Raw genomic sequence first — 26,249 nt, forward strand, 5'->3', positions numbered from 1 at the left:
TTGACTATGTCCCTCTACAAAAGCTTGTAGTAAAACTAAGCTGCTATTGTATGAGAAGACAAATACTTCTGTAGATAGATAATTGTTTAAGAGGAAAAAGAGAAGGTATGAATAAATTGTCAGTATGCCCAGAAATAGTTACCAAGGCATGCTGTAAAAATTTGTGCCTTTCCACAGGCTTTCATAAAGGACCATAGTGAGGGCCAGATAACAATGTGAAGTTAAAAGGCTGTAGGTGAAAGCTACTTTGTAATAGCAAGGACAGTATGTGATTGTGAGGACCTGTAGAAGGACCATCACAGTACTGCCAACCGTGAATGATAAGGCAATAAAATGGCAGGCGTGTTTTAGTGTAGATAACGAGATATAAAATAATGAATACTGCATAAAACTAATTTCACATGCAGAATGATGGACTCGAAGCTTGCCATTGGCACATTGCAGCAAGATCATGGGGTTCATAAAAATGTCATCTTAGAGCCCAGTGATGGTCAAAAAAAGCAAATGAAGTTTTAAGAATGGTTAAGGAAGTTCAGGACAAATTAGATAATGATATTATGCTGTTGTATAAGTTATGACTCGTCCACATCTTGATTACTGTGTGCCAGCTCTGCTCTCGTTATCTTCAAAGAATATAGTGCAGTTATTGCTTAGAGAAGGATGAGAAGGATAATCAGAGAAAATGGAATGGTTTCTATATAAAATTGACGGAATAATCTGTGACGCTTTAAATTTGAGACAACATTACTTGGGACATAGAGGTCTACAAAATTTTGAATAATATAGCAGGGTGGTTCAGATCAATTTGTCACTGATTTGGGTCATTAAAAGAAGCCAGGTAGAAAACAGACAAAGAGAAATGTCTCTTAATGCTGTCAGTAGTAAACCCATGTATTTCCCAAATGGGAATGGGTGTTCACTAAAAGCTGGCGTTGTTTTAGACCAGTATATGGACAAGAGTTGCATTAGCGATGGTTAAATATGTAGTAGCATGTCCAGCTGAGGAGGTTCTGATACTGTATCTTCAGTAGCATCTGAGTGCAGGCATGTCATAAGCAAGGACATGCCATTTTATCTGGAGAAGTAACAAACTATTTGGGTATTACCTTGGAACTGTGTAAAAAATTCAGGGATCAAATCTAATTCCCTTGAGTACATTTGATTTACTTGAGCTATTCAACACTTCCCATTCTCATTCATTGTGATGATGCTGGTACAAATGAAATAGGATAGCTGTCTCCACAGCCCTGCTCTAAGTCCAATTCATCCTCCAAAAACAGTCTCTCCTCTGCATTAAAGGAAGTGAACATCTCTCAGAAGTGCACTAGATGAGCATGCAATTAAATTGTGATAAGTAGAAGGACATTTATAGTTGCACAGGCAACTAATATTTTCTGGCTAAAATTAAAGTGTAGGCCATCCTTTCTAAGACTGTAAACTGAACAGCAGTGCAGGCTAAGCAGAGGATTCAACCCCAAATCACTGGAGTCTTACTAGTATAAAACTCCTCTAGTGAAAGGAATAGCTCAGGTCTTGTTTTTCTCAAGTAGTGTGTGTTTATGTGAGGAAAAGAGCTACCTTGGGTTCTGGTCTGACTTGTCAACATTTTAAAGTGTGGTTTTCCCCTGTATATACAACTCTCTTTGTCAGTTTCCTATTTTAAATGTAAACAGATGTTATCAAGTTAATGAATGATAAGAATTTTTTAACTGATCTGCACCTTTTGCTGTACAGTGTCTATAGTTATTAATGCTTCATAGCTGTATTTATACCAATTATTAATCTATGTCTTTTCAATAACCTTATTTTCTTTTTACTTACCTCATAAGCATTACTCCCTGTAACATTGTGTAGGCTTCTTGCATTTCCATATTCCTTCATGATTTTTATTTTGTGATTTTTTTTAATTTTTTTTTTCCTTCTCATGGATCTTTGTGCCTTAATCTTACTCTTTCATGTGAACTTTTTTTTTTGGTAAATTCCTACTTTTGGAGTGTGCATGCTAATTAAATTATTCTGGAAAAGGTATTAAAAATTCATTGCCATCTCTGTCCCATGGATGGTAACTTTCTCCACTTTCCCCTCAATATACAAAGGTATCAGCACAGAGGGGAAGGACACACATGAGGCCAAGTTTCCCTGGGCACTGGACTGGACCTAAGTTGCTTCTAAATGAATTAATAACAATCCAGTTTAAATCGAGGTATAAATTTAGGCCAGTTCTTAACAGCGATGCTCAGGTTTCTTAACTGGTCTTTGGGAAACAAAGTGCTTTCAGAGTTTGTGTATGTAATAGAACTGTGCTTTGTTTTAAAGAAATTGGTCTGTCAGAAGGACTTTATTTTTTCTGTGTTGTCTTCCACACCACACAAGCAATAATTAAAAAAAAAAAAAAGAAAAAAAAAAGAGGGTTAATCCAAATTATTGAATAGTTGAAGATATTCATGTTGATATTCCTTACTGGAAACAAATGCCAGCTCTCTGAAGGTGCCTGAGGAACAGGTGGGCACAGTGAAACAGTATTCTGGTCAGAAAGGTCGTTGGACAAGGGAATAAAAGTAGGAATCCCAGACACTAAATTGCTTTCCATTAAGCTGTTTTTGACCAAGGGGCAGGAGGAGGCAGAGAATGAAGCGGTTTCTGTAATTTAAGAGCACTGGAGTGCAGATAAAATTAAAAGAGAAAAAAACAAAGAAAAAGTGGAGAGCAGTGCAGCTGGAAACCCAGCAAGAACTTCCAGAGAAGCTGGAAGAGGGATTGTAGCCTGGCACTGTCTAAGTATATGTCCCTCACAGGTTTTGTCTTTCTGCAGTCAAAGCACAAGTTGCAGACCTTGTGAACCATATATATGTGCCTATATATCATCTTTCCTTTGATGTTTTCCTGTTTTCACTTTGAGATTGTGAAATTAGTTCTGAGTATAAACAGGCTACCTGGGGTCCCTGCCCCTTTTGGTGGGAGATAAGTTACACTTCATATCTGGGTGGGAGGTAAGGATGAGGAAATGTAGTCAGTGGATCATAAGCGTACAGAAGTGTTCCTGCCGCAGCACTCTGAGCCAAACTGTGTAAATGCCAGGTATCTTGCTGAAGAGGGTAGTTTTGGGGAATCAGAGGTCCAAAAGGAACCCTGGAGGTAGATGGGAGACTGAAGAGTACAGTCATCATTACTTCCTAGCAAGGTGCCATACAGATTCCCCAATAAGATAACCTGATGTGAACAGCTTTCATTCTCCTGCTCACCTGCAGGCTGATTGTTTACGTTGTCCCTTAGAAGGAGATATGTAAAGTAGGTGAAAAGATTTTCTATAGAGCAGCTGCCTTGCTCAAAGTCTTGTACAGAAGACCCCAACAAATATTTATTTTGGGGTAATCATGGCTGCACGTTTATATAATATCTCTTAGCTCAGTCTCTATTGGTGTCCTTCCCTCTTTCACATCTTTCCTTTAGATATCTGTGCTTCATCTTTCTTTTTTTTTTTCATTTTAATTATTTTCCTTTTACATTCTACTTTTTTTCATCCATACAAGCATGAATCTTGACAATAAATTTGTTCTTGTCAGTTGGTGGTGTTTTGCAATATATGTAGTAAAAGACAGCTCTGTGCTCTGGAGAAGTTCAAGAGCAATTCTTTGTTGTTACTGTCCATATGGGGTAGGACAAAAAGCTGGATGTGAAGACAACCTCTTCTTTTCCTTCACACACAGCGGTTTTCCCCATTGCCTTGCAACAATGAAGAATGAAGTTAACAGCTACTACATAAATCTTATGCTACAGCTGTTCTTTTCATTGCCACTGGGGAGTGCTGCACTATTTCTGTGCTACTGTGTTTTCCTGTGCAATTATGCTGCAGAAGGTTACAGGAGACTGTGGACTATACCGTGACCCCTGACAAGAATATAAATTTTGTTAAAATTGGTCGATCAGTTGTGTGCTGCAATGTCGAACCTATCTGAAAGTGATGGCATTTTTTTCAGGATTGAATCATGTTTATATGTTTAGTGGAGTGAAAGCAGTATGCTGTTAATTGAGGTAATAAACATGCTCTTCTGGTGTGCCGTAAGCAGCAAATCCAAGGCAAGTCATGTATATGAATGGTATGGAACTGCAATACATTGAGTAATAAATATTCCGTTCAGTCATCAAACCTTGCAGGAACTTCAAGTAAATGAAAAAGGCAATGTGTCTTATATCTACACGCTTGCCACTGTGGGAATTCTGTAGAAATGAGTGTTGTAAACATTTTTTCTTTCATTTTGACAGGTAATATTTGAAGCTGAAGTCTCAGATGGGAGAAATGGCTACATCGCCATTGATGACATCCAGGTTCTGAGTTACCCTTGTGGTAAGTAATGATTAAGAGCTGCATTTTTCTCTGTCTTTTCAGGACGTATTTGATATTGCTGTAGACTGGTGAGTTTTCATCACTCGATCACTGATGTTCTTTGTTTTTTTCAATAGCATTTTTGTTGCAGCTTCCAGGATAAAATGTAGTGTTGCAACAGGGATCTACCCAGGTAAAATCTTTGTCTGACAGAAGTATATGGGAATACAAAAGCAGAAATTCTAGAGTGTTTTTTTAGTCATACCAGAGTTGGTGTGCATAATCAAGATGGGTTTTAATGTTAATGTGTATACTCACTGGTTAAAGAAAACTGAATTGGCAGATGCATGTAGGAGGTAGCAGGTTTATCAGATTTCATGCTCTTGTTCTTTTTTTCTTTTCCTTCCAAACGGACACAACAGATGTTTATTAAAAAAAGGCTTCTGGCTATTGAACTACTTGGGTCTCGTTGCTTTGTTTTTGTGGACAGACTTCAGGCATTTATGTTTGCCTTTTCCTGCTTTATCCTGGGGAAAAACTGCGCACAGAAACACAAGTTGCAATAGTGAGAATATTCTATAAATAAGAAGTTGTGAGGAATAAATTATTACTGTGCATCTTATCACTTATCAATTTATTTTATTCTTTTTTGGTAATTTGGTTCTGTTCCACTCTTCCGATCTTCCCCTAGGCATCCATCCCCTTTCTAAAATGGGATTTCAGTATGATGTACCTCATGGCTGGTTATTTATGTGTTCTCTGAAATTATCAAGATCTAACAACCCCCACCCAAATTTGCAAAATGATGCCAAATAATAAAATTGCATTGACAACTTCAAATTTTGGTTTTTTTTCCTACCCCAAAACTTTTAAGACCATAGCTCTCAGAGACTACCAAGCACCCCAGTGGTATTTGAGTGAGCTACCTCTTTATATTTCAGCCAGCCCAGCTATCTGATGTCTGTATTCAGCAAAGCTCTGCTCAGATTCAGTATCTGGCTTTCTTTTTTTTTTTTTTTTTTTTTTCTTCTGGTGTGTGGTGTTTTTTCATTTGTTCCCCCCCCCCCTTCTTTTTTTTTTTCCCTTTGTGTATTTTTCGTAAGTGCCAAAAGGAAAGGCACTTGAGTACAGCCATGATGGCAAACTATCAGCATGACACAATATTCAGATAAGCTTTTTTTTTTTTTGTTACTGATTTTTAAATCCTGTTTGTTCCGATGCGCTGGGTCTTTTTTTTTCCTATGTGTTTGGGTTTTGTGTGTGTGTGTTTATTTTGTTTCGCTTTTAGTAAGAATTAAAAAAAAACCCAGTTCAGCTACTATTTTAGTAAGTAGTTCTTGAGAAAGGGACAGGTGAGACCTGTGTAACATGCTCACTCCTCAAATATGTCTGTCAGCTTTCTTACGTCTAATAAACCCTTCAGGTGGTAGTGCCACTGAGCTTTTCTAGGGGCTTTGCAATGTGGAAAATAGATTTTTCAGCTCCTGAAATACTATATTTAGTGGCAAATATGATTTAATCTAGTAAACCAAAAGAGCTCTGAATTACATTGCAAACAATCTGAATAGCATATTGAGATAGTACAGTCATATTTTGCCTGAGTAGTGTCCTGTTAATTGGGCTTCTCTCAGTATGATGGGTTTCTTAGAATTCAGTCTTAGGATAATTTTTGTAAAGTGCTGCTGACATTTTGGCATTTGTTCTCCTTCTCCTGGCTTTTATTGTTAAAAGATTTTATTATAACTCATGTATAACATAAAGTTAGTAGAATCACCAGGGGAGAAGGGAAAGGACTGAAAGCAATCTTTCTTCTTGAGCAGAGATAAAACAAATAATTTTCTCTCTTCTGTTTCTGCTTTTTAGCTAAAGGTTTTTATAATATGCATCTTCAGGGAGACAATAATGTTGCAGTCACCTTTTTTTAGCAATAGGCATTATTTGTAATTTTTTGTTTTACCCCTCTGCAGATAAATCTCCACATTTCTTGAGGCTGGGGGATGTAGAGGTCAATGCAGGGCAGAATGCTACATTTCAATGCATTGCTACGGGGAGAGATGCAGTGAATAACAAGTTATGGCTCCAGGTAAGGCTAACTCATGCAAGCCTATTTAGTCTGAGGACAAGCTGTTTTCTGGAGGTGAAATATTTAAATTTCTAAGCCTTTTTTTCTTCTGCATGTAAAGTAGTTTAAATTAAAATTTATCTCTGTTAAATGGAGAAACTCGTGATCAATTTAATAATGTTAAAAAGCTTGGATTGAAAATTCGAACAAGTGGTGTGTAAGGTGGGGGAGGGGTTGGTGTTTAAGGCATTGAGGGCCTTCTCTCCTTGGAAATTATCTTCTCTGTATCAAAATTTATTATCATTAAATATAGATAATTGGCATTTGGAATCTAGTAAAACGCAGATGTAACACAGCTGTCATAAATTTGAGGATTATTTTGTCATATAAATTGCAACTAATTCTTTGTCCAAGCAGGTGGCTGGAGTGATGTGGCTTGTACTTCTATGTGCGTATCAGTTCTACTCAGCAGCATATTTAATGGCCCAATATGAAAGGACAGTTGCATGTCTTTTGTCTCCATAATAGGAGAGACTTAAACTTTTATCTGTGTGTAGTTGTGAGTAGTATGTATATATGGTAGGAGATGGCTAAAACCAGAAAATGGCCGTTCTCACTGAAAATTAAAGAAGAAACCACCACCACCTCCCCAACAAGCTACTTTCCTTTGTGCGAGAGTGGGGTTGCTTACAGTTAAGCAGCTCATCAGTTATGTAGAAGAATAGCAAAGTTTCGCAGTTACTCCTTAAAAAATCAAATTTTGCCACTTAAAAAAAAATTAAAAACTCACTTTAGTTGTATGTGTACCATTATGCGTATGCTTTAGTTTTATGTATAAACCTTATGCACCAACACTCCTTTCAAATGATTTCTAAATATGCCCTTCAAGATTTCTTTTTTAAAGATGTGTATATTTGTGTATTTTCAGGACTGTAAAATACATACTTTTTTGGGGAGGCATTGTACTTTGAAATGAATTACAATCAGTTACTTCAATCTGTTTGATTTTTACTTTTAATAGAGAGTGGAGCTCACAAACCTTGAGTAACAGTTGCATATAGGCATGTGAGAAACAACATTCTGAAGAGATCTTTTTCATAGAACGAGATTAGAAGAATCCAATATGCAGTGTCGTCTATTACTGGACAAATACACTGCAATATTAAAAAAAAGGAACATAAATCTAGCAGTATCTGCATTGTATTTAGTGAAAAGGTATCATAGCAGTAGGAATGATTTTGTACTCCACATCTTTGAGTAGTAACTTGTTAAAATATAATATAAATCCATATAATGCATTCACTGAGGAAGAGGAGCTTGATTTCAGAGACTTGCCAAACAGAGTGCAAAATGAACACAAAATGAAGCTGAACTGGGTTTTACTATATCAAAGGTAGGACAATAGCAATAGGAGCATACCAAGCAAACTTGTGAAGCACCACCATCAGTTGACCATGGGTCGGAAAGGCTCAGTGGAGACAGTCAGTTGGAAATCTTCGCTATTGCTCACTCCTCAGAGTCAGATAACTCTGGCAGATAACTCTAACTTTCACTCCCCTGAGAAGCCCAGTTAGCAGCCAGAACAACTCAGAAAACATATGTTTTGTTCCCCCCCTATACTTCATAGGTGTTTTGTTGGGGTTTTTTTGTGTGTGTATCACAGATGTGGTTGATTTCTTGGTGCACATGGTATGGTACCTTTGAAATCATAGCTCTTGCTTGTGCTTATTGTCTTGCTAATAAAAGTATGTACTTGAACTTCTGTTCTTCTTTTTGTTTTCCCTTAAACGGTGCCAAATTGTCACCAATTTAAAGATGAGCCTTTTTTTTTTTTTTTCTTCCCATCTCCTTATTGCACTCCATTCTATTTGCCCAACATAAGGGTGAATTGGCAATCTTCCCTCTCTGAATTCTCTTCCTTAGATAACACAGCAAGTTACTGCTGTTGTATACAGGTAATAGTGAATTTACTCCTTTTCCTTAAAACCAGGGGTGGATATGTATGGGCCTCGTGAGACTCAGGAGCGTGACTTGGGAAAGGTTCGCTTTAACCTTTGACCGAACCAGAGACTCATAAAGCCCGAATACCCAGGACAGAAGAACTGGCAGATCAAATCAAATGCCTAAGTAATTGTTTTTGAGAGCTCTGAGCTTGAAACATTCCAGGAATGTATTTTTCTCATAACATAAAAAGCCACTGGAAAATAAAATAAGAAAAAAAAAAAGAAGAAAAAAGTGCAAAAAATGAAAAATGAAGGGGTGGGTTGGGGAAGATTATGTTTTCTAAGTAGACTGTGTTAGAGAAAATGGCTTTTGGTTATGTCCTTATTGAAAGAGAAAATATATTTCTTTGGAGAAAAAAAAAAAAAGATAAAAAGAAAAAACGGCGAACAATTTGCTATTAAAACACTTTCTTTGATAAGTAAAGATCCGAGCTGCAGTCTGGGACACTAGAGCTTTTTGTATCTGAAATAATAATTTCTTACATTGAAGTAATAGAGATATGCAGGCACAGATTTCATCACAGACTCTACCAGTGCTCTCTGGCTCTCGAGCCCTTTGTTTCAGGGAAGGGCTAAGTGAATTCAGCAGCAGTAGAAGGAAAAAAATATAGCAGCAACCCTGTCCTGTGTTCAGTCATGCAGTCCCGCAGCTGCTTCAGCCAGGTTCTCTGCACTGATGCTGGAGCTTTTGCAGCTTGCCAGTAAGTCAGTTTAGGAGAGTGATCTGACTGAAAGATTTCAGCCCAAATTGGATTTTTGTTGGGGTGGGGAGGATTGTTTGGTTGTATTTTGATTTGTTGATTTTTGTTGGGTTTTTTTATCTTGATTCGTGTCTGAATTAGCTGTATAAATAGTGCTAGCAGTTGGAAAAAGATGTGGATGTTTGGTTAGAAACAGGGAAGAGGGAAAAATGATAACAGCCTGTGCTGAAGCAAAAGTTGATCTTGGTAGTCTGTCTCATTATAATGTCAAACATAAGCTTTAATTATTTTGGGGTTTGGTTTTTTTTTTTTTTTTTTTTTAGTTACTGGGAAAAAGCCCTGATCATATAAAAAATGATCTATGTGCATGCTTATTTCCATGCTTATCTCTTTCTTAATACATCTATATAAATGCACATACCTTGGTCTGTCTGAAAATAAAAATTTGTATAAATAGGCACAGTATTTCAACACTCTGTTTGCTGTCTGTTTACTACTGCACTGACAGTATTCTCATCAACTCCATTTTCTATGAATGTATGCCTGTGAACCTTTCAGACAAATTGGAATTAACATTGGGTTGAACTTCTCCTGACTTTCGTGCCTGCAGATTCTGCTCCTGTTTGTTTTTAGATTGCATCTGGTCTCTTGTCTTATTTCATACTCCTTCCCTCCCACCCCTGCATTTTGCAACCCCGCTGGACCAAGGTCTGGGACAGTCAGAGCTCTGGCACTGAAAGATAAGCAGTAAAGATAACAGAAGTCTTTAAAAGTTGCAGCTGCATTAATATGAAGCAAATATTTGCACAGATAAGGAGATTTAACTGGTTGAACAAGATGATCTGAAACACACCTTTTGTGACAATGTTAATAGTAGGTGTGGGAGCAGGAGAAGCAGCACTTGAATTATTTTTTTGTTGTTGTTGCTCGCCTTTTCATTCTAATCTAATATTGAATCTCTTACAATTGTGAGCTGAAGGATTCTCCTTATGACCTGCAAGTATTAGCAAATTCTGTAAAAATTTCAAAGTCCTTAGTTTTGGTTTAAAGTCAGCATTGATGTTGTTTCTGAAAGACATTTGTTCTTGGTGTGTATTATTTTTTTCCCTGCCATCCGCTTCTGAATGTAATGGTGTCGAGGACTTTTTCACCATATTTTTCACTTCCTCTTAAAATTTCCATTGTAATGTGTCACACACCAACAGCTGCAGTTTTCTGCCACTACACACGGAAGCAGTTGGATTGTATGGTTGGAGTCCCCAAAACGTAGGTGGTAACCTAGCCTTTTTTCACCAGTCATGTTTTGGTATGCTCTCTTAAGAGCATCAGGAATTAGCAGAAGTTCTTGCTGAAAAATTGTTTTCTGTCAGAGGTAAACATAAGTGTGTATTTAATCTTAAAAGATTGAATATAACATGTATAGACATCATAACTCATCAGCAGTTGCCCACATCTGCTGGCCTTTTTATTAAAGTCTATGAATTTTCTTTCCTTGAAAAGACACTTAAAGAATAAATGTTCTTTTGTTTATTAACATTTGGTGCATCTTGCTGCATTGTGCACATTGATTTGCTGAATTAATATAACTAGGACCCCCTTTTTATTCTGTGTTGGTTTGTTTGTTTGTTTTCTCCCCTGTGAAACGCCATTCATTCCGATGGAGCTACGTCAATAAATAACCTGGCAAACAAGTTCTGCACGTTAATCCTCTGCTCGGGATGGATATGTTTAGTATTAAATATTTGAAAGAATAGCATGTGCAGGGCATGCTAAGCATGAAAATGCAGGAGTGGGCTGTAGGAGGGTCTGTTTCCCCCCTTGATTTTGAAATATCTGTGTGCAAAAAGCTTCCACAGTTTTAAGCTTTGTTTCTTACTATAACAGTGGAGAAATAGGATTGATTGAATATAATAACTTTAGGGTACACAAAGACTCCAGAAAGCAGTGTACATATTGTCTAGCATTTGTTCTGTGAATCTAATTGGGATATCAGAGCAATAGGGTTTTGTGCATAATCAGGCTGTGTTTAACAGCTTCCTGAGCTGGGAACAATTGTGGCTCCCAGAAGCCCAATGCGATTTTCAGTGTCTTATCGATGTCCGGTTTAACTGGACACTTGCACAGCGCGGCGAACAGAGCTTTTTGCTGGAACATCTGTTAAACCATATGTCTTGGCACCTGGTTCAGATGGCGATAACTGCGGCACTAATGAGTCCATCCATCATTGCTGAGCTTTGCATTAACATAGCATTGGATTAGGAAAAGCGGCTTGTTCTGGCTTTGCAGTTGGATGTGTTTTGCCATGGTTTTGCAGCGGTACCATTTGCTTTGGCGAATCTGAAATTCAAAGGGGTACCACATGCATTTAAAAGTTTAATATGCGCCCGGTAATCCTGTGCAGATTGCCATCACAGTGGTGGTGAGTGGGCCAATCTGTCAGCAGTAGCTGTGGGTGCTGGCTAACGGCCGCTCCACTTGGGCTGCCAAGCCTGGCAAGGCTGCCCTGCTCTCGCCCGTGGAGAGGCTCGTCAGCGCTAATGCGGTCTGATGCAGCCCGTCTCTCCGCCAGAGGAAAATGTCTTTCCTTGTGGAATAACAGACGATTAAAGCAATTGCCTGAGAGTAATAATTGAAAAAGTGAAATTAAACAGCATTATGGAAAATAAAATGCAAATTGCTGTAAAAACCTGGGCTGACCTCCCAGCGGTACCAACTGTTACCAGATGATGAACAAGCATCTGCGCGGTTGTTTCTTCGGGCTCAAACAACTGGCTGTGTCCTGCATACTTTGTTGGGGGAACTGCCATAACCTTTCATGTCCTATTTACCAGCATCTTGGGTTTGGTGCTGGTTGCCCCAGAACGTGATTTGATATTTAGCATTCATTTTTTTCTTGCTAGATGCTGTGTATGTGTGCTCTTTAACAAGTCTTTGGACTGGCACATGCAGATGGTGTCCTATGATGATGAATTTGGCCAGGTCATTTTGCAGAACCAATGTATTTCAGGAATTTAGACTGGAGAGTCTATAGGAGAATATGTGCCTGTGGCAGTGGGTTGAGGGACACATCAACTGGTTTGGCTTGCTTTTTGGAAGGACACTATTTCCCCTTAGAGGAAAGAAGTTGTGCCATATGATTCCTTTCTTCCCACTATACCCAGAAGGTGAAGGCATGGGTCAGTATTCAGCAGGAGGGTTTAAGTATGGGCTGTGGGCCTTTGGCCTAAACCATTTTGCTGCAGTGAAGTGTTGGGAGGCTTGCTCATGGTCTCAGAAGAAAATGTATAATAGGAATCACGTTTAATTTAACTTTGTTTTACTCAGTTTGCAAGGTTTTTTTCTAATTTGAAGTTTTCATCGTTTTCTAATGTAACTTTGCCTTTTGAGATCCCATTGCATGTTGATACAGCCTATTAACTGTTAAGATAACATTTCTTTAGTTTAATGATAAAACACTTGCTGTTACAGTGCACCTGCCTATTTCCCACTTTCATTACAGTGAAGAATGTTTTTTGTTCATTCACACGAGTTTTATGGCCCCTGAAAATTAAAGGAAGCTGAGTACACCATGAATGTTAGAGTTTAGTTATTTTGCTTTTTCTTTTGTGGGGCCTAGAGAAATTTCAGAGAAGGTGCCTTATTAGCACCCATGGAGTTTCAGCTGTAGAACTGTGATGGGGATTTTTGGTCCCTTTTTTGTTTTTAGCCAGCTTTGAAGTTTGGTGCTTCTTGGTGTTGAACTGAAATAAGTCAGTCAGGTCTGTTTGTCCTAAGGAAGAGTCAAAGCTATGATGTTCTGTGGAGGCAGCAGGAGTAGAGAGGACTTGGTTTTGCTGTTATCCCCAGATTGCAGGAGTGGTGTGTGAACCTCTGAGGTGCCTTCCGAGGGGCAGATGGCAGACTTGTTGGTTATCAGCATCATCTGCCCAAAATAAATATAGCTAATTGGGCTGTTCATACCAAACCTTTTTCCTCAGCTGATAAAATGCTGATCAAGTCTACATCATCCTACCTTTAGCTTGATTACTGACAATAGCTAAGCAGCATGTAAGTTCTTTTTCTGTTGCACTTGAGGCTTGCGCAGAAATGTCACTGCCCTCATTTGTCTCATCATTGGGTTTTTTTGGTTTTTTTTACTTATAGAAAAGATGTTTTTTTCAAAGTGAGGAAGAAAGTGGGGAAGCATAGAGGACAGGACTCCTCTTTTGCTACGACTTATCTGGTTTACCTGTATTTGCACCTTATCATATTTATGTTCTGTAATAGACGTTCTGGTTTTCCAAACATTTTTTTTTTTTTTTTAACATTCATGAAAAGCTGCCTCAAAGTGATATATCAAACTCCTTATAAATAACTTGACTTGTAGTTTATTCTGTATCACCCACTGCTGACTTTGACATGGTTATAAATATTATTCCACAATGAAAAATACAGTTGTCATAACTTCATATTTGAGTTTCTTCTTCTTGTTTGTTTCACAAAGATGTTTTTTCCCTTCTGTTTTTTTCACTCTGTATTCACCTTTGGTACTATCTATGTTATTTAACCCTGAATGAACTCTCTCTGCCTCCTCAGTTTATCAGCTTCTTGGATAAATATGGCAGTTCTCCCTAGACGACCGGTCATCTTAGGTTTCAGCAACATGAAATACTGTAATCCTCCTGGTTTTAATTTAATTCTGCCCCAGTTAACTAAGTCCTCCAGCCTGTGTTGCTACCTGTCATTTAGTTTACACAGCAGCTTTTGGGGTTGTCATCCTTGTGGGTCTTCCCTCAGGGCACTGCTGCTCCCATGGTGTCTGGAGCACCTGGTGCTGGGTGCTGTGCTGGCACCGCTGCCTGTGCTTGTGGTGGTGACAGGAGGAACTCACTGTTTCTAATACTGGGCACTACCTTATCAGGCTGCTGTTTTGTAGCTTACAGGTAGACCAGCTGTGTTGGACTACACTCTATGTAGTCCTGGTAATATTTCCTCAGCCAGCCAGTGGCTTAAACACATGTAAACAAGACACCTGAAATAAAGGTGATTATAAAAACATGTGGTGGTATAAATTCCTTGACCACTGAGTTCTGTGAAAGTTGTCTGTTAACACCTGCATTCAAGGTGTCTTCTTGGCAAAGGTGTGATGGGTTGTTGGTACCACAGGCCTGATTTCCTCAAATAGCTGCAGGACTTAATGAATTACAGAATACAAGTGGCTGGTATACTTGGCTGCTTTCAGAAAAGGGTGAAATCATCTGCTACGAATTGTTTGAGGAACTGTCTCATGTAGTGTTAGTCTTCAGTAGTGGGGTTTTTTTACAACTTTTTTCCTTCATTGTTGTCATCTTTTTGGTTTTGAGCTGCAGCATGAATATTGTAGTTCAGCATACACTGCTTAAGGTGGAATAGAACTTTAATAGCTGTGTCCGAAATTCTATGAATCATGTTTGGGGTTTTTTTTGTTTTGGTTGGGTTTTTTTGTTTGGTTGGTTTCTTTTTTAGATCAACAACACTGCATTCAAGAACTATAGCTTTCTGAAAAACTTCTTTATTATTATAATTTTTTAATAGAGATTTTTTGTGGCATATGTTAGATTAGGTTCAAAATAAAAGGCTTTAAAATATCCAGAAAAAGCAAGTGTCGTTTTTGTTTGCATAGTGGAATGGTGAGGATCACTGTAGCATGACTTTTGCTATTTTGCCTCCAGTAGATTCTATTATAGTAAAATAAATTAGGAATGCCACCTATGAAGGGCCAGATGGCTCTCAATTACATTATTTCATGAGCAACCTTGTTTTCTTCAGTAGGAGGTTCAGTGCAGGGCGAGGGAAATTGAGCTGCTTCAAAGTGGACAAGTTTGAGTAACAGCAGTGCATGTACCCAGGACATTTAAAGTAATCATGGATTTTTCTGTATTGCAGTGCAATGCAGGATAAAATTTGGCTTGTCACATTTATTCAAGATCTTTAGTATATGTTTGTGTGGGAAAATCTGTGTTGTGTGCCTTGCTAATAAATGAATGTGTGTTTCATTGGAAAGTGGAGTCTTAGTCTGGTCAGCTGTGCATGTAGGGAGACCAGCAAGTTAAAGAAAGCTATATTAATTTCCTACCAAAAAAACCCTTAAACTCCAACTGCATGCTTTCTCTTAAGAAATTGATCAAACAGAAGAAATTGCTGTTTCACCTTTTTTGTGTACTAAGAAGAAAAGTCCCTCTAGATGTATTATTTAAGCTATAGTTACAATTCATGTTCTGCTTGAAAAAAAATTATTCCTTAGGCTTAAACCATTTGTAAATAAGATTGACTGGAGAAAATAATCCCACTTGTTCAGTCTTTTGCTTTTTTGTAGGTGGGGAAAAAAATAAAATTTTATAATTTCTTATGATAAATAGATGCGGGGCTTTATCATGGTTTTGGTATGTTTAATTAAAGCCCCAAGATTTATAGATACATTTGTGTGACAGAATAAAATAAAAATAACAAATATTTTTTTATAAAATATAGATTTTTCTCCATTTGCAAACAATGTCTTAAGTGCTGTAAAAGCATACATTGTGTGTGCTGAAAAGTGTGAGACAGCTACATGTAAGATTTTAAAAGTATCATTATTTGTGTTGTTTATGCCCCTCACATAGTTTTATTTTTAAAAAAACCTCTTTTGGCAGATAATCATGCATTTTTGCTGGCATTCGGACTGTCCACATTCAACCCTCTTCCCTCTTGCAAAAAATGACATTTCTCCCTTAAAACAATGAGTAAATCCAGGGATGTTTTGGAGCATGTTATTTACAAATTCCCTTTTCCTCTGGGGCAGGAGAGGCGTAATTCTGTGGGCTGCTGGGGGCATCCTTCCAGCCCTTCTGCTGTCCAACGAAGTTTTGATTGCACCTTGAGGGATCAAGTTGCTTAGACAGACTTTCAGCTTTTGCCCTGCTCTCAACATGGATCCTGCCCTCTCCACTCTCTGTGGCAGTGCAGTGAATCTGATCACAAACTAACCTATTTGCAGATGATAATAGATGGGGAGGGAATATGTTTTTCAGGCAGGTATTTTTTTATTCCGGGTCAGTTTTCTGCCTGAGCGCTGGAGTGAAGGCGAGGAGGGAAGACTGTGGGAGACAGCTGAAATGGGCACTGCTGCCTAAGTAACGTGTGTCACTGCAGCCGAAGTGTTGACATCTTCTTGTCTCTGGAGGCATCCTGGCATCTAGCTGAGACCCTGAGAAGGCAACCAGAGTTGACTGTAATTATTGGCACTGGGGAAGACTTATTTTAAGGTGTTTACACTAAGAAAGGGATGAGGATGTGCAAGGTTGAGCTGTCCAGGCTGGTAAAAATCACTAGTATGAAAAAGAGTTCAGAAAATTTAGGGGGAACATCACCACAGAAAGGTATGGTATCTTACTTCTGTTAAAACAGCAAGACCCACCACTTTTCAACCTGAAGAATTGAGAGAGAAATGCAGATAAATTTTAAATTTATATTATGAAATTAGAAATACAACTAAATCTTACCAATAAGACATGTGGCTTTAGATGCTGCTGGTTCCATTCAAGTCCTGGAAAATCCATTAAAATTTCATTTCATGTTTATGAAATGCTTGACTTCTTTCCTGAGACAGAAGAGAGAAATTTAAGGCTAATGGTTAATTTGCCTGTGATTGTTTTTTAAGTGGCATAGACTTTACTGTTGACTTTGTTTAAAATATAGATGATCTCATTTCACTGCATGGAAGAAAAGAAAAATCATGTTCCTATCAAATTAAAAATAACCTTGAAGTCATAGAGATTCATTTAAGGTCATAATTTTAAATGCCTGAAATGCCAGAATTAAAGAGGTTTTTCCACATGCTTATATTTCTTTTAATGAAGTGTTTATGGAGAGTAATTCTTTGTGAAGCCCAGAGTTATTTCCACAAAAGGAGAATTGCCTGGTGGTGACCTCTCCTAAATGAGCAATTCAGGGTTATCAAATCAGACAGCAAGGGACTGGAGGAACCAAGGATCACACAGGGTACAGCCATTACCTATTAGTATAACTCCACATTAATTTTAAATTGAATTTTTAAAACTTAATTGAGCAGCATTTCGAAGCTCTGTTCAGTGTGAGCAGGACATAAATTGAAATAGTAGGTACCAGAAACCTCTAATAAGCAAAGAGCACTGCTGCCTTTCTTCCCTCTCCTTTAAAATCAGTGGTAATGCCCTGACATTAAAAAGAAGAATTTAATTAAGAGATCGTGGCAGTGCATCTGCACTCTGACTGGCTAATGGGTTACCAGTGTAAGGAATATGAACTGAAATGAATGCAAGTTATTTTCTTCAACATTAATTTTAAAGTGAGAAGTCTCTTCTGTTTTAAGTTTTCATCATTTTAGTGCAAAAAAAAAATTTTAATTGATAAGCTGTACATGAAGATAGACTTTGAAAATGTAATTGTGCATTTGGCGTCCAAGAAACAAACCCTAATGCAGAGAAATTTGAGCAACTACTTTAAGCCTTGTAAGATAAAGCATTAGGAAATTACTGATGTAAATAGAAAAGAAAATCCTAGGTTTTGTTGTTGGAGTAGAACTGTAAAGCTTGTTAAATTTCATTTTGATCAAGTGCTCTGAAAGTGCATTAATATTTCATTTTAAGTAGGAGCCCAATTCACTTTGTTTCTCAACATGAAGAGTGCAGATGAGATTAAGTAAGCAAGTTCTGAGCTTTGGAGGGTAAATTATTTTGCACAGCAAGCTTGGATGTGATTCTCTGCTGCAGAGTAAGCGCTTGGCATTGAAATTTAAAACACAACTTAGTGAAGGCAGTCTTTCATTTCAGAAAACTCTCTAATATTTGTTTTTCTTCACAGAGATGGTCAAGAATGACTGCATTACATGAGTTAGTTATCAAGTCTGCTGTCATATCATTTTTACAAATATGCTTTCTGCTTATTGTATGCTGCTTGGTAATTTTAACAATTATATGTCAAGTTTGTGTTTAGTGGGGGAGCTTGACACCCAGTTGCTGGCTTGTTGAGGCGCACATGAGAGCACACGCTGTGGGAGGGCATGGACAAGAGGAAGGAAGTACCATAAGGTTTATTTATTTTGCTTAGTTTATTTATTTTGCTTAGTTCAAGGCACTAGATCCAAGTTTTATATTGTTACCATTCCAGAGAGTTCAAGCCTTTGGTCAAAACTGGGAGGGAAGGGGGAAAGTAGCTTTTAAATCCTGCTTTCAGGTTTAGCTTTTCCTATGAGAAGCTGCCAGTTAACAGGACGGAGAGGTGCATTGCCCCCAAAATAATTTTGCTGCTGCAGGTTAAGCAGCACTGAAATAAAGCCTTTAACATCACACCTCATTTGTGTGGTATTTTAATAATTTCATTGATCCCTGAAGTTCAGTAAGGGCTCTCATTTGTAGGAGTCTTTGCAGGCATCAGCAAACTTCCTTAATTCCAGGTAGGAGGCAGATATTCATAGAGCTATGTAGAGAGCCGGTGTCTGTCATAGGACGACTTGGCTGTGCTACGGTGGACCCAGGTTTCCAAGTGCCCAACTTCCACCGCTTTTGCCCTGTGAACACCCTGTCAGATAGTTTCCAGCTTCTGTGGTTACAGAATGGTGACTGAGGGAGAAGCAGTGAAAGTAACTTATGGAAGGATCTCATACACCATCTTCTTTTGGAGATCCATTTTCATTCTTTGCATCTCACCAATAGAGCCCTACAGGCTAAGCTTACCCTTGGGTAATGGCTTCCTGCTGTTTCTGGTGTAATGGCAAAAAGGGTGGCTATGGAAGAAAAAACTGGATGGAGTCTTCGTGAAAGGAGGAAGTCATACACTCACAACTTGCTGTTGGTAAAGGTGATGGTGTCTTTTTTGTAGTGGGATACTAATGACTGAAATCTGGCATATTCTTATAAATGAACTTTTTCTCCCAAGGCTTGCAGTGATGCATGGGTGGGTGCTTTGACTTCTGCAAGAAAAGACAATAGAATCTGAAATTCATCTGTTTAAACTTTTTTACTATTAAAATGAATACTTGTTTCAGTGAGTTTGAAGTAGTGCTGAACCCCTAGCTAATCTACTGCAAAACTGTTTAGAGAGTGACTAACTCATACTAAGATCACAAAGGGCAGATGTAAAATGAAGTGTTTGAGTATTATGAAGTACTCCTGCCTGTGACAGCAGGCCAGCTAATATACACGTGCAGCATTAAGTCATCTCCTTTTTCTCCCCTATGTATTTTGCCACAGGCTTTCAGGTTATTAAATTCTGTGGCTCAGCAGTAGCACTTGTTGTATTAAACAGAAAGCTCAGAGTTTAATACCTCAATGAAGTTTCTCATTCCAGGGGTTGATTGGAGCTAAAAATGTCCTTGGAGGTCACATTTGGCTACGTATCAAGCAGAGCAGGCAATGCAGTTAGAAGGAAATTATGATCTCTTTCTGGTGACTGAGCAAAGCTCAGAAGCTGTATTCTGGTCAGGGAATAACATGTGGTTGATCCGTGGGAGAGAACAGTAAAATCATTTGTTAACTTGGTGCATGCTTCTGGATTTACTTTTATTTTTTTCTTAATGCTAACTTTTGATGGAGGGTCTGGTTTTCAATTAAAATCAAAACTGATCATTTAATGTGAATGGTAATAAGGTCAGAAAGAAGCTCAAACTGTTTCTGCCTTACTGACCTCTCACCCTGCATCCAGAGCTCTAGGCAGATTAATATTTTCAGTGATTTGTGGTAGCTGTGATATTTTCAGAACTCTTTAAGCTGCTTTCTTTACATGAGATATATATTACTACTCTTTTAGAATCTTCCTTCCCTCCCCTTTCTATTTCCACTAGTTGTAGGTAGATAGGTGGTGCTTGGTGTATAACAAAGGTACAAATTTAGAAGGTATTGAATTTGGACAGATAAAAGGTAGCATTATAAAGAAAATATTGGCTGGTTGCTGATAAAGAGCTGTTGAAAACCTGTGAAATCCCTCAATGCCAGGCTTAAGTATTTCTTACAATATACGTTATATCTGTTATAATCTTATTTGAAGTTGAATGAATTTTCTTAGGAGTACAATGGCTACTGCTGGGCTCTCCTAGGAAGGTTTCAGCTATGAAACAGTGGCACTTGAGTACGTCATAGTCATGTTTTGTGGAAGAGTGAAAGCTTGATGGTGCTTTTCACCTTCAAATTTGATTCTGAAATGTGATTCTGATATGCTTTTGAGTACTGCCTGTTTCTTGATGGGACCTCAACACTGAGCTATTCTACCATGGAAATGCAGCATGGGATAAATGCATTGTTGTTTGTTAATTTTTTCAGTGAATTCTTTGTATGATGATCATGATAAATGTCTTTTAATTCTTGCGAGATAAACTCTACTTTGGTTACTCTTATTTTCAGAGAAGAAATGGAGAAGACATTCCAGTTGCTCAAACTAAAAATATCAATCACAGAAGATTTGCTGCTACCTTTAAGTTGCAAGAGGTGACAAAAACCGACCAGGATTTATATCGCTGTGTAACTCAGTCAGAGAGAGGTTCTGGAGTGTCAAATTTTGCTCAGCTTATTGTTCGAGGTAAAGTTTTTATTGCTTTCTTTTTATCCAGTTAAATGTTCTTAATATCACTATTAAGAACATTTATGTAGCCTACAGATGCCTTGATCTGAAATGATCGTACAAAGATACCGTTGTGAAGCTTCTGAAATTATTGTGAAACGAAAGACTGGTTTGCAAAACTTCTTACAATTGCTTTCCGTAAAATGCATGTGTGTAAAAACCCTGATCATGCAATGCAAATGTAACATGCCAGTATGCTTTTCTGTGGATGCTATTTATTGAATTTAAGGTGAAAACTGCTTTTCATAAGTACTTCTACAGGTAAGAGAGATTCCACTGTACTTAGTTAACATTCCCTTTTAAAATCTGTCACTTGAGCAGACTGGTAGTACAGCAAATAATACATTGTTCTGTTACCTGGGAGACATATATAAAAATAGTTGTAAACTTTTACCTTCCCAAGGACTGAGCATTATAGAGATGTTCTGTGATGATTTCTAACCTCTGAAGTAGAAAGAAGAATAAGAGAAACATGCCTTTTACACTTGAAATACTGGGTTGTTTTTTTTTTTTCTGTATTCATTCGGAAGCCTGCTTCATGATGCAGCCATAGCTTGTGCATTGTAATGATGGGTTGGTGATTTATTTTATTTATGCATTTTGTGTTCTGGAAGCATGTAATCTTGACTGGCAAAGGATATGGTTGAGTATCAGAGTTCAGTTTTCACTTCCAAAAGTCACTTGCTGTGTTTGGCCTGGAATAAGTTATTAAGCCTCTCCTTGCCTAACTGTCACCAGCAAAACTGCCCATTTTGCTCTTACTTGTCATGAGGCTTTATGTTATTTTAGCTGGGGAAAAAAAGAAAAGTGTACAAAATCTGTCTGTGGTGCTGCTGTGCCCAGTGTGGAGGATGTTTTGGCCAAGGAAGACAAAGAATTAAGGTGTAGAATGGGCTCTCACTTGACTCGTTGGTCCAGCAATGGGCTGTTTGGTCAGCTGGCATCTGGAATCAGCTGCAGCATCTGGAGTCAGCAACTGCGTCTGGATCTGGGACAGGGAAAACAAGTGTCCGCTTGTAGAAATTAAAGTAACATAGGAAATGCTCTAAGGCATTTGGTATCTGGCATTTGCTGGCAGAGGTCTTTTCCCTGAGAGACAAGTTGATTGAGGTCAACTAGATTTTATTCCTTCTATATAAAATCAATAAAAATGGGATTTGCTGACTGTATGAGGGTTTAGACAATGTTAACAGCTTCTTCTTTTATTTTGTTAGATGTACCTTTTGTCTAGCACAGTACAAGATAGTCTTTATCCTAACAAATGAAATTAGTTCTGTTATTGCATGAAAGCAGACTATTGTTAGAAAAGCAGGGAAAATTCATGTATTTATCCAATAAATGAAGTTTTCGAATTTTTTCCTAGTATAATAGAGCAATAAAGTGGTGTTTAAAACACTGTTTCTCTGAAAAAGAAAAAAAAAAAAGAGATAACAATATCAAACTTCATAGTTCTCTCTTTTTAAATGCAGCATATTGTCCTGCTGTGAAGCTTAGGCCATTTGATAGAGAATACCATCTTTATGGCTTGAAACATAAAGTTGATCTATAGATATATATATATGAGCTATATAGGTTTCATATTTTAAGGTTAATTTTGCTTTTTATGTGCTTTTAGGATTGGAAGCCCCTTCCCTTTCCCCTTCCCTTTCCCCTTCCCTTTCCCCTTCCCTTTCCCCTTCCCTTTCCCCTTCCCTTTCCCCTTCCCTTTCCCCTTCCCTTTCCCCTTCCCTTTCCCCTTCCCTTTCCCCTTCCCTTTCCCCTTCCCTTTCCCCTTCCCTTTCCCCTTCCCTTTCCCCTTCCCTTTCCCCTTCCCTTTCCCTTTCCCTTTCCCTTTCCCTTTCCCTTTCCCTTTCCCTTTCCCTTTCCCTTTCCCTTTCCCTTTCCCTTTCCCCTTCCCTTTCCCCTTCCCTTTCCCCTTCCCTTTCCCCTTCCCTTTCCCCTTCCCTTTCCCCTTTCCCTTTCCCCTTCCCTTTCCCCTTCCCTTTCCCCTTCCCTTTCCCCTTCCCTTTCCCCTTCCCTTCCCCCTTCCCTTCCCCTTTCCCTTCCCCCTTCCCTTCCTTCTTATATATATATATTACATATATATGTGTGTATATATATATAATATATATATAAAATCTTTTAAAATGCTAAATTAAAGAAAAATTAATCTTCTAAAATAATATTCATCTATTAGACTTTATGGTAAAGATTAAAGATTTATGTTTTTATAGCAGGATTTATTGCTTGCTGTTATATTTGAAAAGCAGTATATAGTAATATATTTTCTTGTTTGTCTGGATTATCACTAAATAAATCTTGTTAGCCAAAAAAGCATACCCATACCCTTAGGGATCAGCTACCCTGGTGTTAAAACTGTGCTGAAAATTAACCATAATGACAGGTCCTATATCTCAGTGGCACTTTAAAGCTGACATCCTGCTACATGGATACAAAAGATGATAATTTTAAAGGAAATTTTTGGGCCACTGATACGAATTGCCTTTAATAAGAGCTGGCATAGTATTGCCCATTGTCAAAGAGGACCCTGGGGGATGAGTTTATTAGTGCATTTCCTTCTAAACTGAAAGTGACAGGGCATGCTTGGGGCCCTTTTGTTGCTGTTTGTAACAAATGAAAATTTCTCAGCAGAATTCTCATGCTGAAGAGTATTGATCTGTGTGTTCTCACAGGCAGAGGAGGGGGAAAAAAACGATGAAACACAATTTACTTTGTCATGGCTTTAGTATTGCTTCCAGATCATTTTGAGTAATGATAAGGTCTTCAGTTTGTAGAAGCCAAACTTTATTGACAATACTGGTTATTAGAGAGAGAGGGATGAGGAGCAGGAGTTGTTGCCCTGTAACTCAAAACTTGGGTGTTCAGGTACGTGGATGAGATCATTACATATTCTACATCTGTACAGACATGTGGTAGCATAATATGGGTGCAAAGTCATCTGACACTTTTCTAGTTGGCAGTCCTTAAGGTAGTCTTGATAATGGAAGTTTATGGTGGTATAATGAAAACTATTATTTCATTTTGAGCTTTAACAGAAGAATTACTATCAGTGGAGTTCTAAACATTATTGCAAATGTTTATTACAAAGGGATGGTATACATTTAAAGACCCTGAAAGGGATAACTCAGTTACTCTGATTAATTTCTTTAAGAAAAATTAGACTAGGATAGAATTTGTAATTCAGTTATGATATTTTACCAAAAGGAGTTTCAGCCAATGATTTAGTGTCTCACCTTTGCTTAGTCTTCAACTCCCAGTTCAGTGGCTTCATTGTATTGATTTTTTTACATGGTTTCTATGGCATTACTGTCATTCTTGGATATGTGTAGAAGGAGCTCTCCCTTTCCCCTTCCTTTTACAGGAAGCCTGGTACTGTCGTTACTGTTAGTTGACTTATCCTGAATAGGCCCATCAGTTTAATTTTCTATTTATATTTTCCCTTGGTGGCCAGTAAATTGGCAATTTCTGGGAAGGTAATGTCTTGAAGTCTTCAGAGCTGTCTGCTCTGGAGCTTGAGGGAGATGCTGGGATGAACAGTATTTGTGATCTGTAAGGGTGAACAAGAAGACACTGACAGTTTCTTTTTACTTGTTTCTTTATTGCTTTTGACAACAAGTGTATTATGCTCTCAAATCTTTTCTGCTCCTTTTGTTACTTAACATGGAATTGTAGAAATTAACTGCCCAAAGAAATCACCTGTGCCCTGATTTGTGTGTACTTGATATGTACACTTCCATAGATTTTGCAAGTTACAGTACCAAACACTGCTCTCCAATCAGTAAGGACTTCACCCTGTAATCAGTTCTTGCACTGTGTCATTGTTCAGAGCTCTTAAAAAAGCCTACTGGAAGGTTTGTCTGAAATTGGCGATATTTATCAGAGAAGTGATCTTGTGCATCGAGAAACAAGGCAGTATTTATCACAGCAGTTGTGATCAACTTGGTTGACCTGGCATGTTAAAAGTAGCTGTGAGGAGAAGGTGAAGCTGAAGTTGCATTCTTATGTGGTCTGTTAGCAAAACTTCTTAAATTAATCCAAATTCAGTTTATACCTCTTTGAAATGTCTCATACTCAAGTTGTCCTGCAGGAATCAAATTGCCACTTTCTTTGGTTGCAGTGTACCTGGAAGATCCATGTGAGTGCTAAGTCTGTCTTTTTGTTTTCGTGAAACAACAGTTCGTTGCTCTGTCAAAAAGAAACCCACTCTGTCAAATGGTATAATAAAGAAAAATAGTTTATGTAAAGTGTTTGCATGCTTTCCCAAGTTTGTTTTCTATTAAAGTAGCTACATGTTGTTAGCAGAGTAACAAAACATAGTAACATGCTATTAAATACTGCAAAATCAGCAGGAAGTGTGGTGTGTGCTATGTTACATAGTGGGTCTTACGTAGATTAGTTGGTTATGTAGGTTAGTGTTAAAGACAGAGAAAACTAAGGGGAAAAAAAACCTCAAAATATATGAATCAATTGTAGTGTTTGTTAATAATCTGCAAATAGCTCTGCCATATGTCTGATTCTACTGATAAGTTTCTGCATTTTGAGTCATAAAGTATGACATTATTTTAATGTTTTTACTAGGTGAATGTAGTTTTCCTTTAACATTTCTTCATCCAACCCAGACAGTTCTTCTGTGGTGGGATCAAACCTGGGGGAGACCTACACCTTGATTTGTAGTTCCAATATGGAACTATCTTCATGACCCTGGCAAATCCAAGACAACAGAAAAGAACAGAAAGGCAGTTTTCCTCCACATGTTTTTCACTACTGTCTTATGACTGTTATTCCAGAAAGCACAAGTTCTGGTAAACTGACCTATGTATATGAGTTTGTGAATATGAAAGAGGCTATTTTGTTTCTAGAATTTGCTTTGACGTAGCAACCAGTCTCTTCTCGAAGTCATTAGGTTTGGATTTTGGAGGGGTTTTGATCATATTCTTCTTTGTTTCCCTTACTGGATTTTGTTTGCCATCAGGAGCAGTTCTTATTAAATCTGGCACTGATATGTCTGCATTTCTTGTCTGAAATAATTTTAGAGATTTTATATAGGAAAAAACAGCAATTCATCTGGTCTCTGGTGATGCCAAAATACTGTGAAGATGGAGTTTGCCCCTGGCAAGTACTTCTTGTAGTAATATCATTCTTTTTTCCTCTTACAAGAAAACTCTAAAATGTTTGATTTGAGAAAGTTGTGGACTGAAATACACTTTCCGAATTTCACAAATACTTGTTTTGTCCAGGGAAAAACATCAAATCTCTGGACTTGCTCCAGATGCTTGTCCTCAACTTTGCTACCTGGTTTGTTTTGTTCAGTATGATAGCAGACTTAGAAATAAGCCAAGGAGAGCAATAGGTGGCAGATAGAAGTAGACGCATCAGGTAGTCTGAATATATACTCCCTACTTGTAAATAAGCTAATTTTTTTGGTGCCAATTTTGCAAAATTACCGTACATTTGTCCTTTACTAAGTTCTCTATCTGATGAATGATAGATTTTGCTTTTTTTCACCTCTGCTCATATCGCCCACATCAGAAATACTAGACAAGTCAGGTTATTAGTAATACTTTGTAATG

At 37.9% G+C, this 26,249-nt stretch overlaps 1 protein-coding gene across 5 annotated transcripts in view; it reads left to right on the forward strand.

Moving 5' to 3' along the window:
- Positions 1–26,249, forward strand: part of PTPRK (protein tyrosine phosphatase receptor type K) — a 403,857-nt gene that overhangs the window by 178,952 nt on the left and 198,656 nt on the right. For all 5 annotated transcript variants that reach the window (XM_065680919.1, XM_065680921.1, XM_065680920.1 and 2 more), the window contains exons 4-6: positions 4,264–4,345; positions 6,292–6,407; positions 20,463–20,637. In XM_065680919.1, coding sequence (XP_065536991.1) covers positions 4,264–4,345; positions 6,292–6,407; positions 20,463–20,637 — 373 coding nt within the window. The remainder of the gene's footprint in view (positions 1–4,263; positions 4,346–6,291; positions 6,408–20,462; positions 20,638–26,249) is intronic.

The sequence above is a fragment of the Lathamus discolor genome, chromosome 5 (genome assembly GCF_037157495.1).
Source record: "Lathamus discolor isolate bLatDis1 chromosome 5, bLatDis1.hap1, whole genome shotgun sequence".
Lineage (NCBI taxonomy): Eukaryota > Metazoa > Chordata > Aves > Psittaciformes > Psittacidae > Lathamus > Lathamus discolor.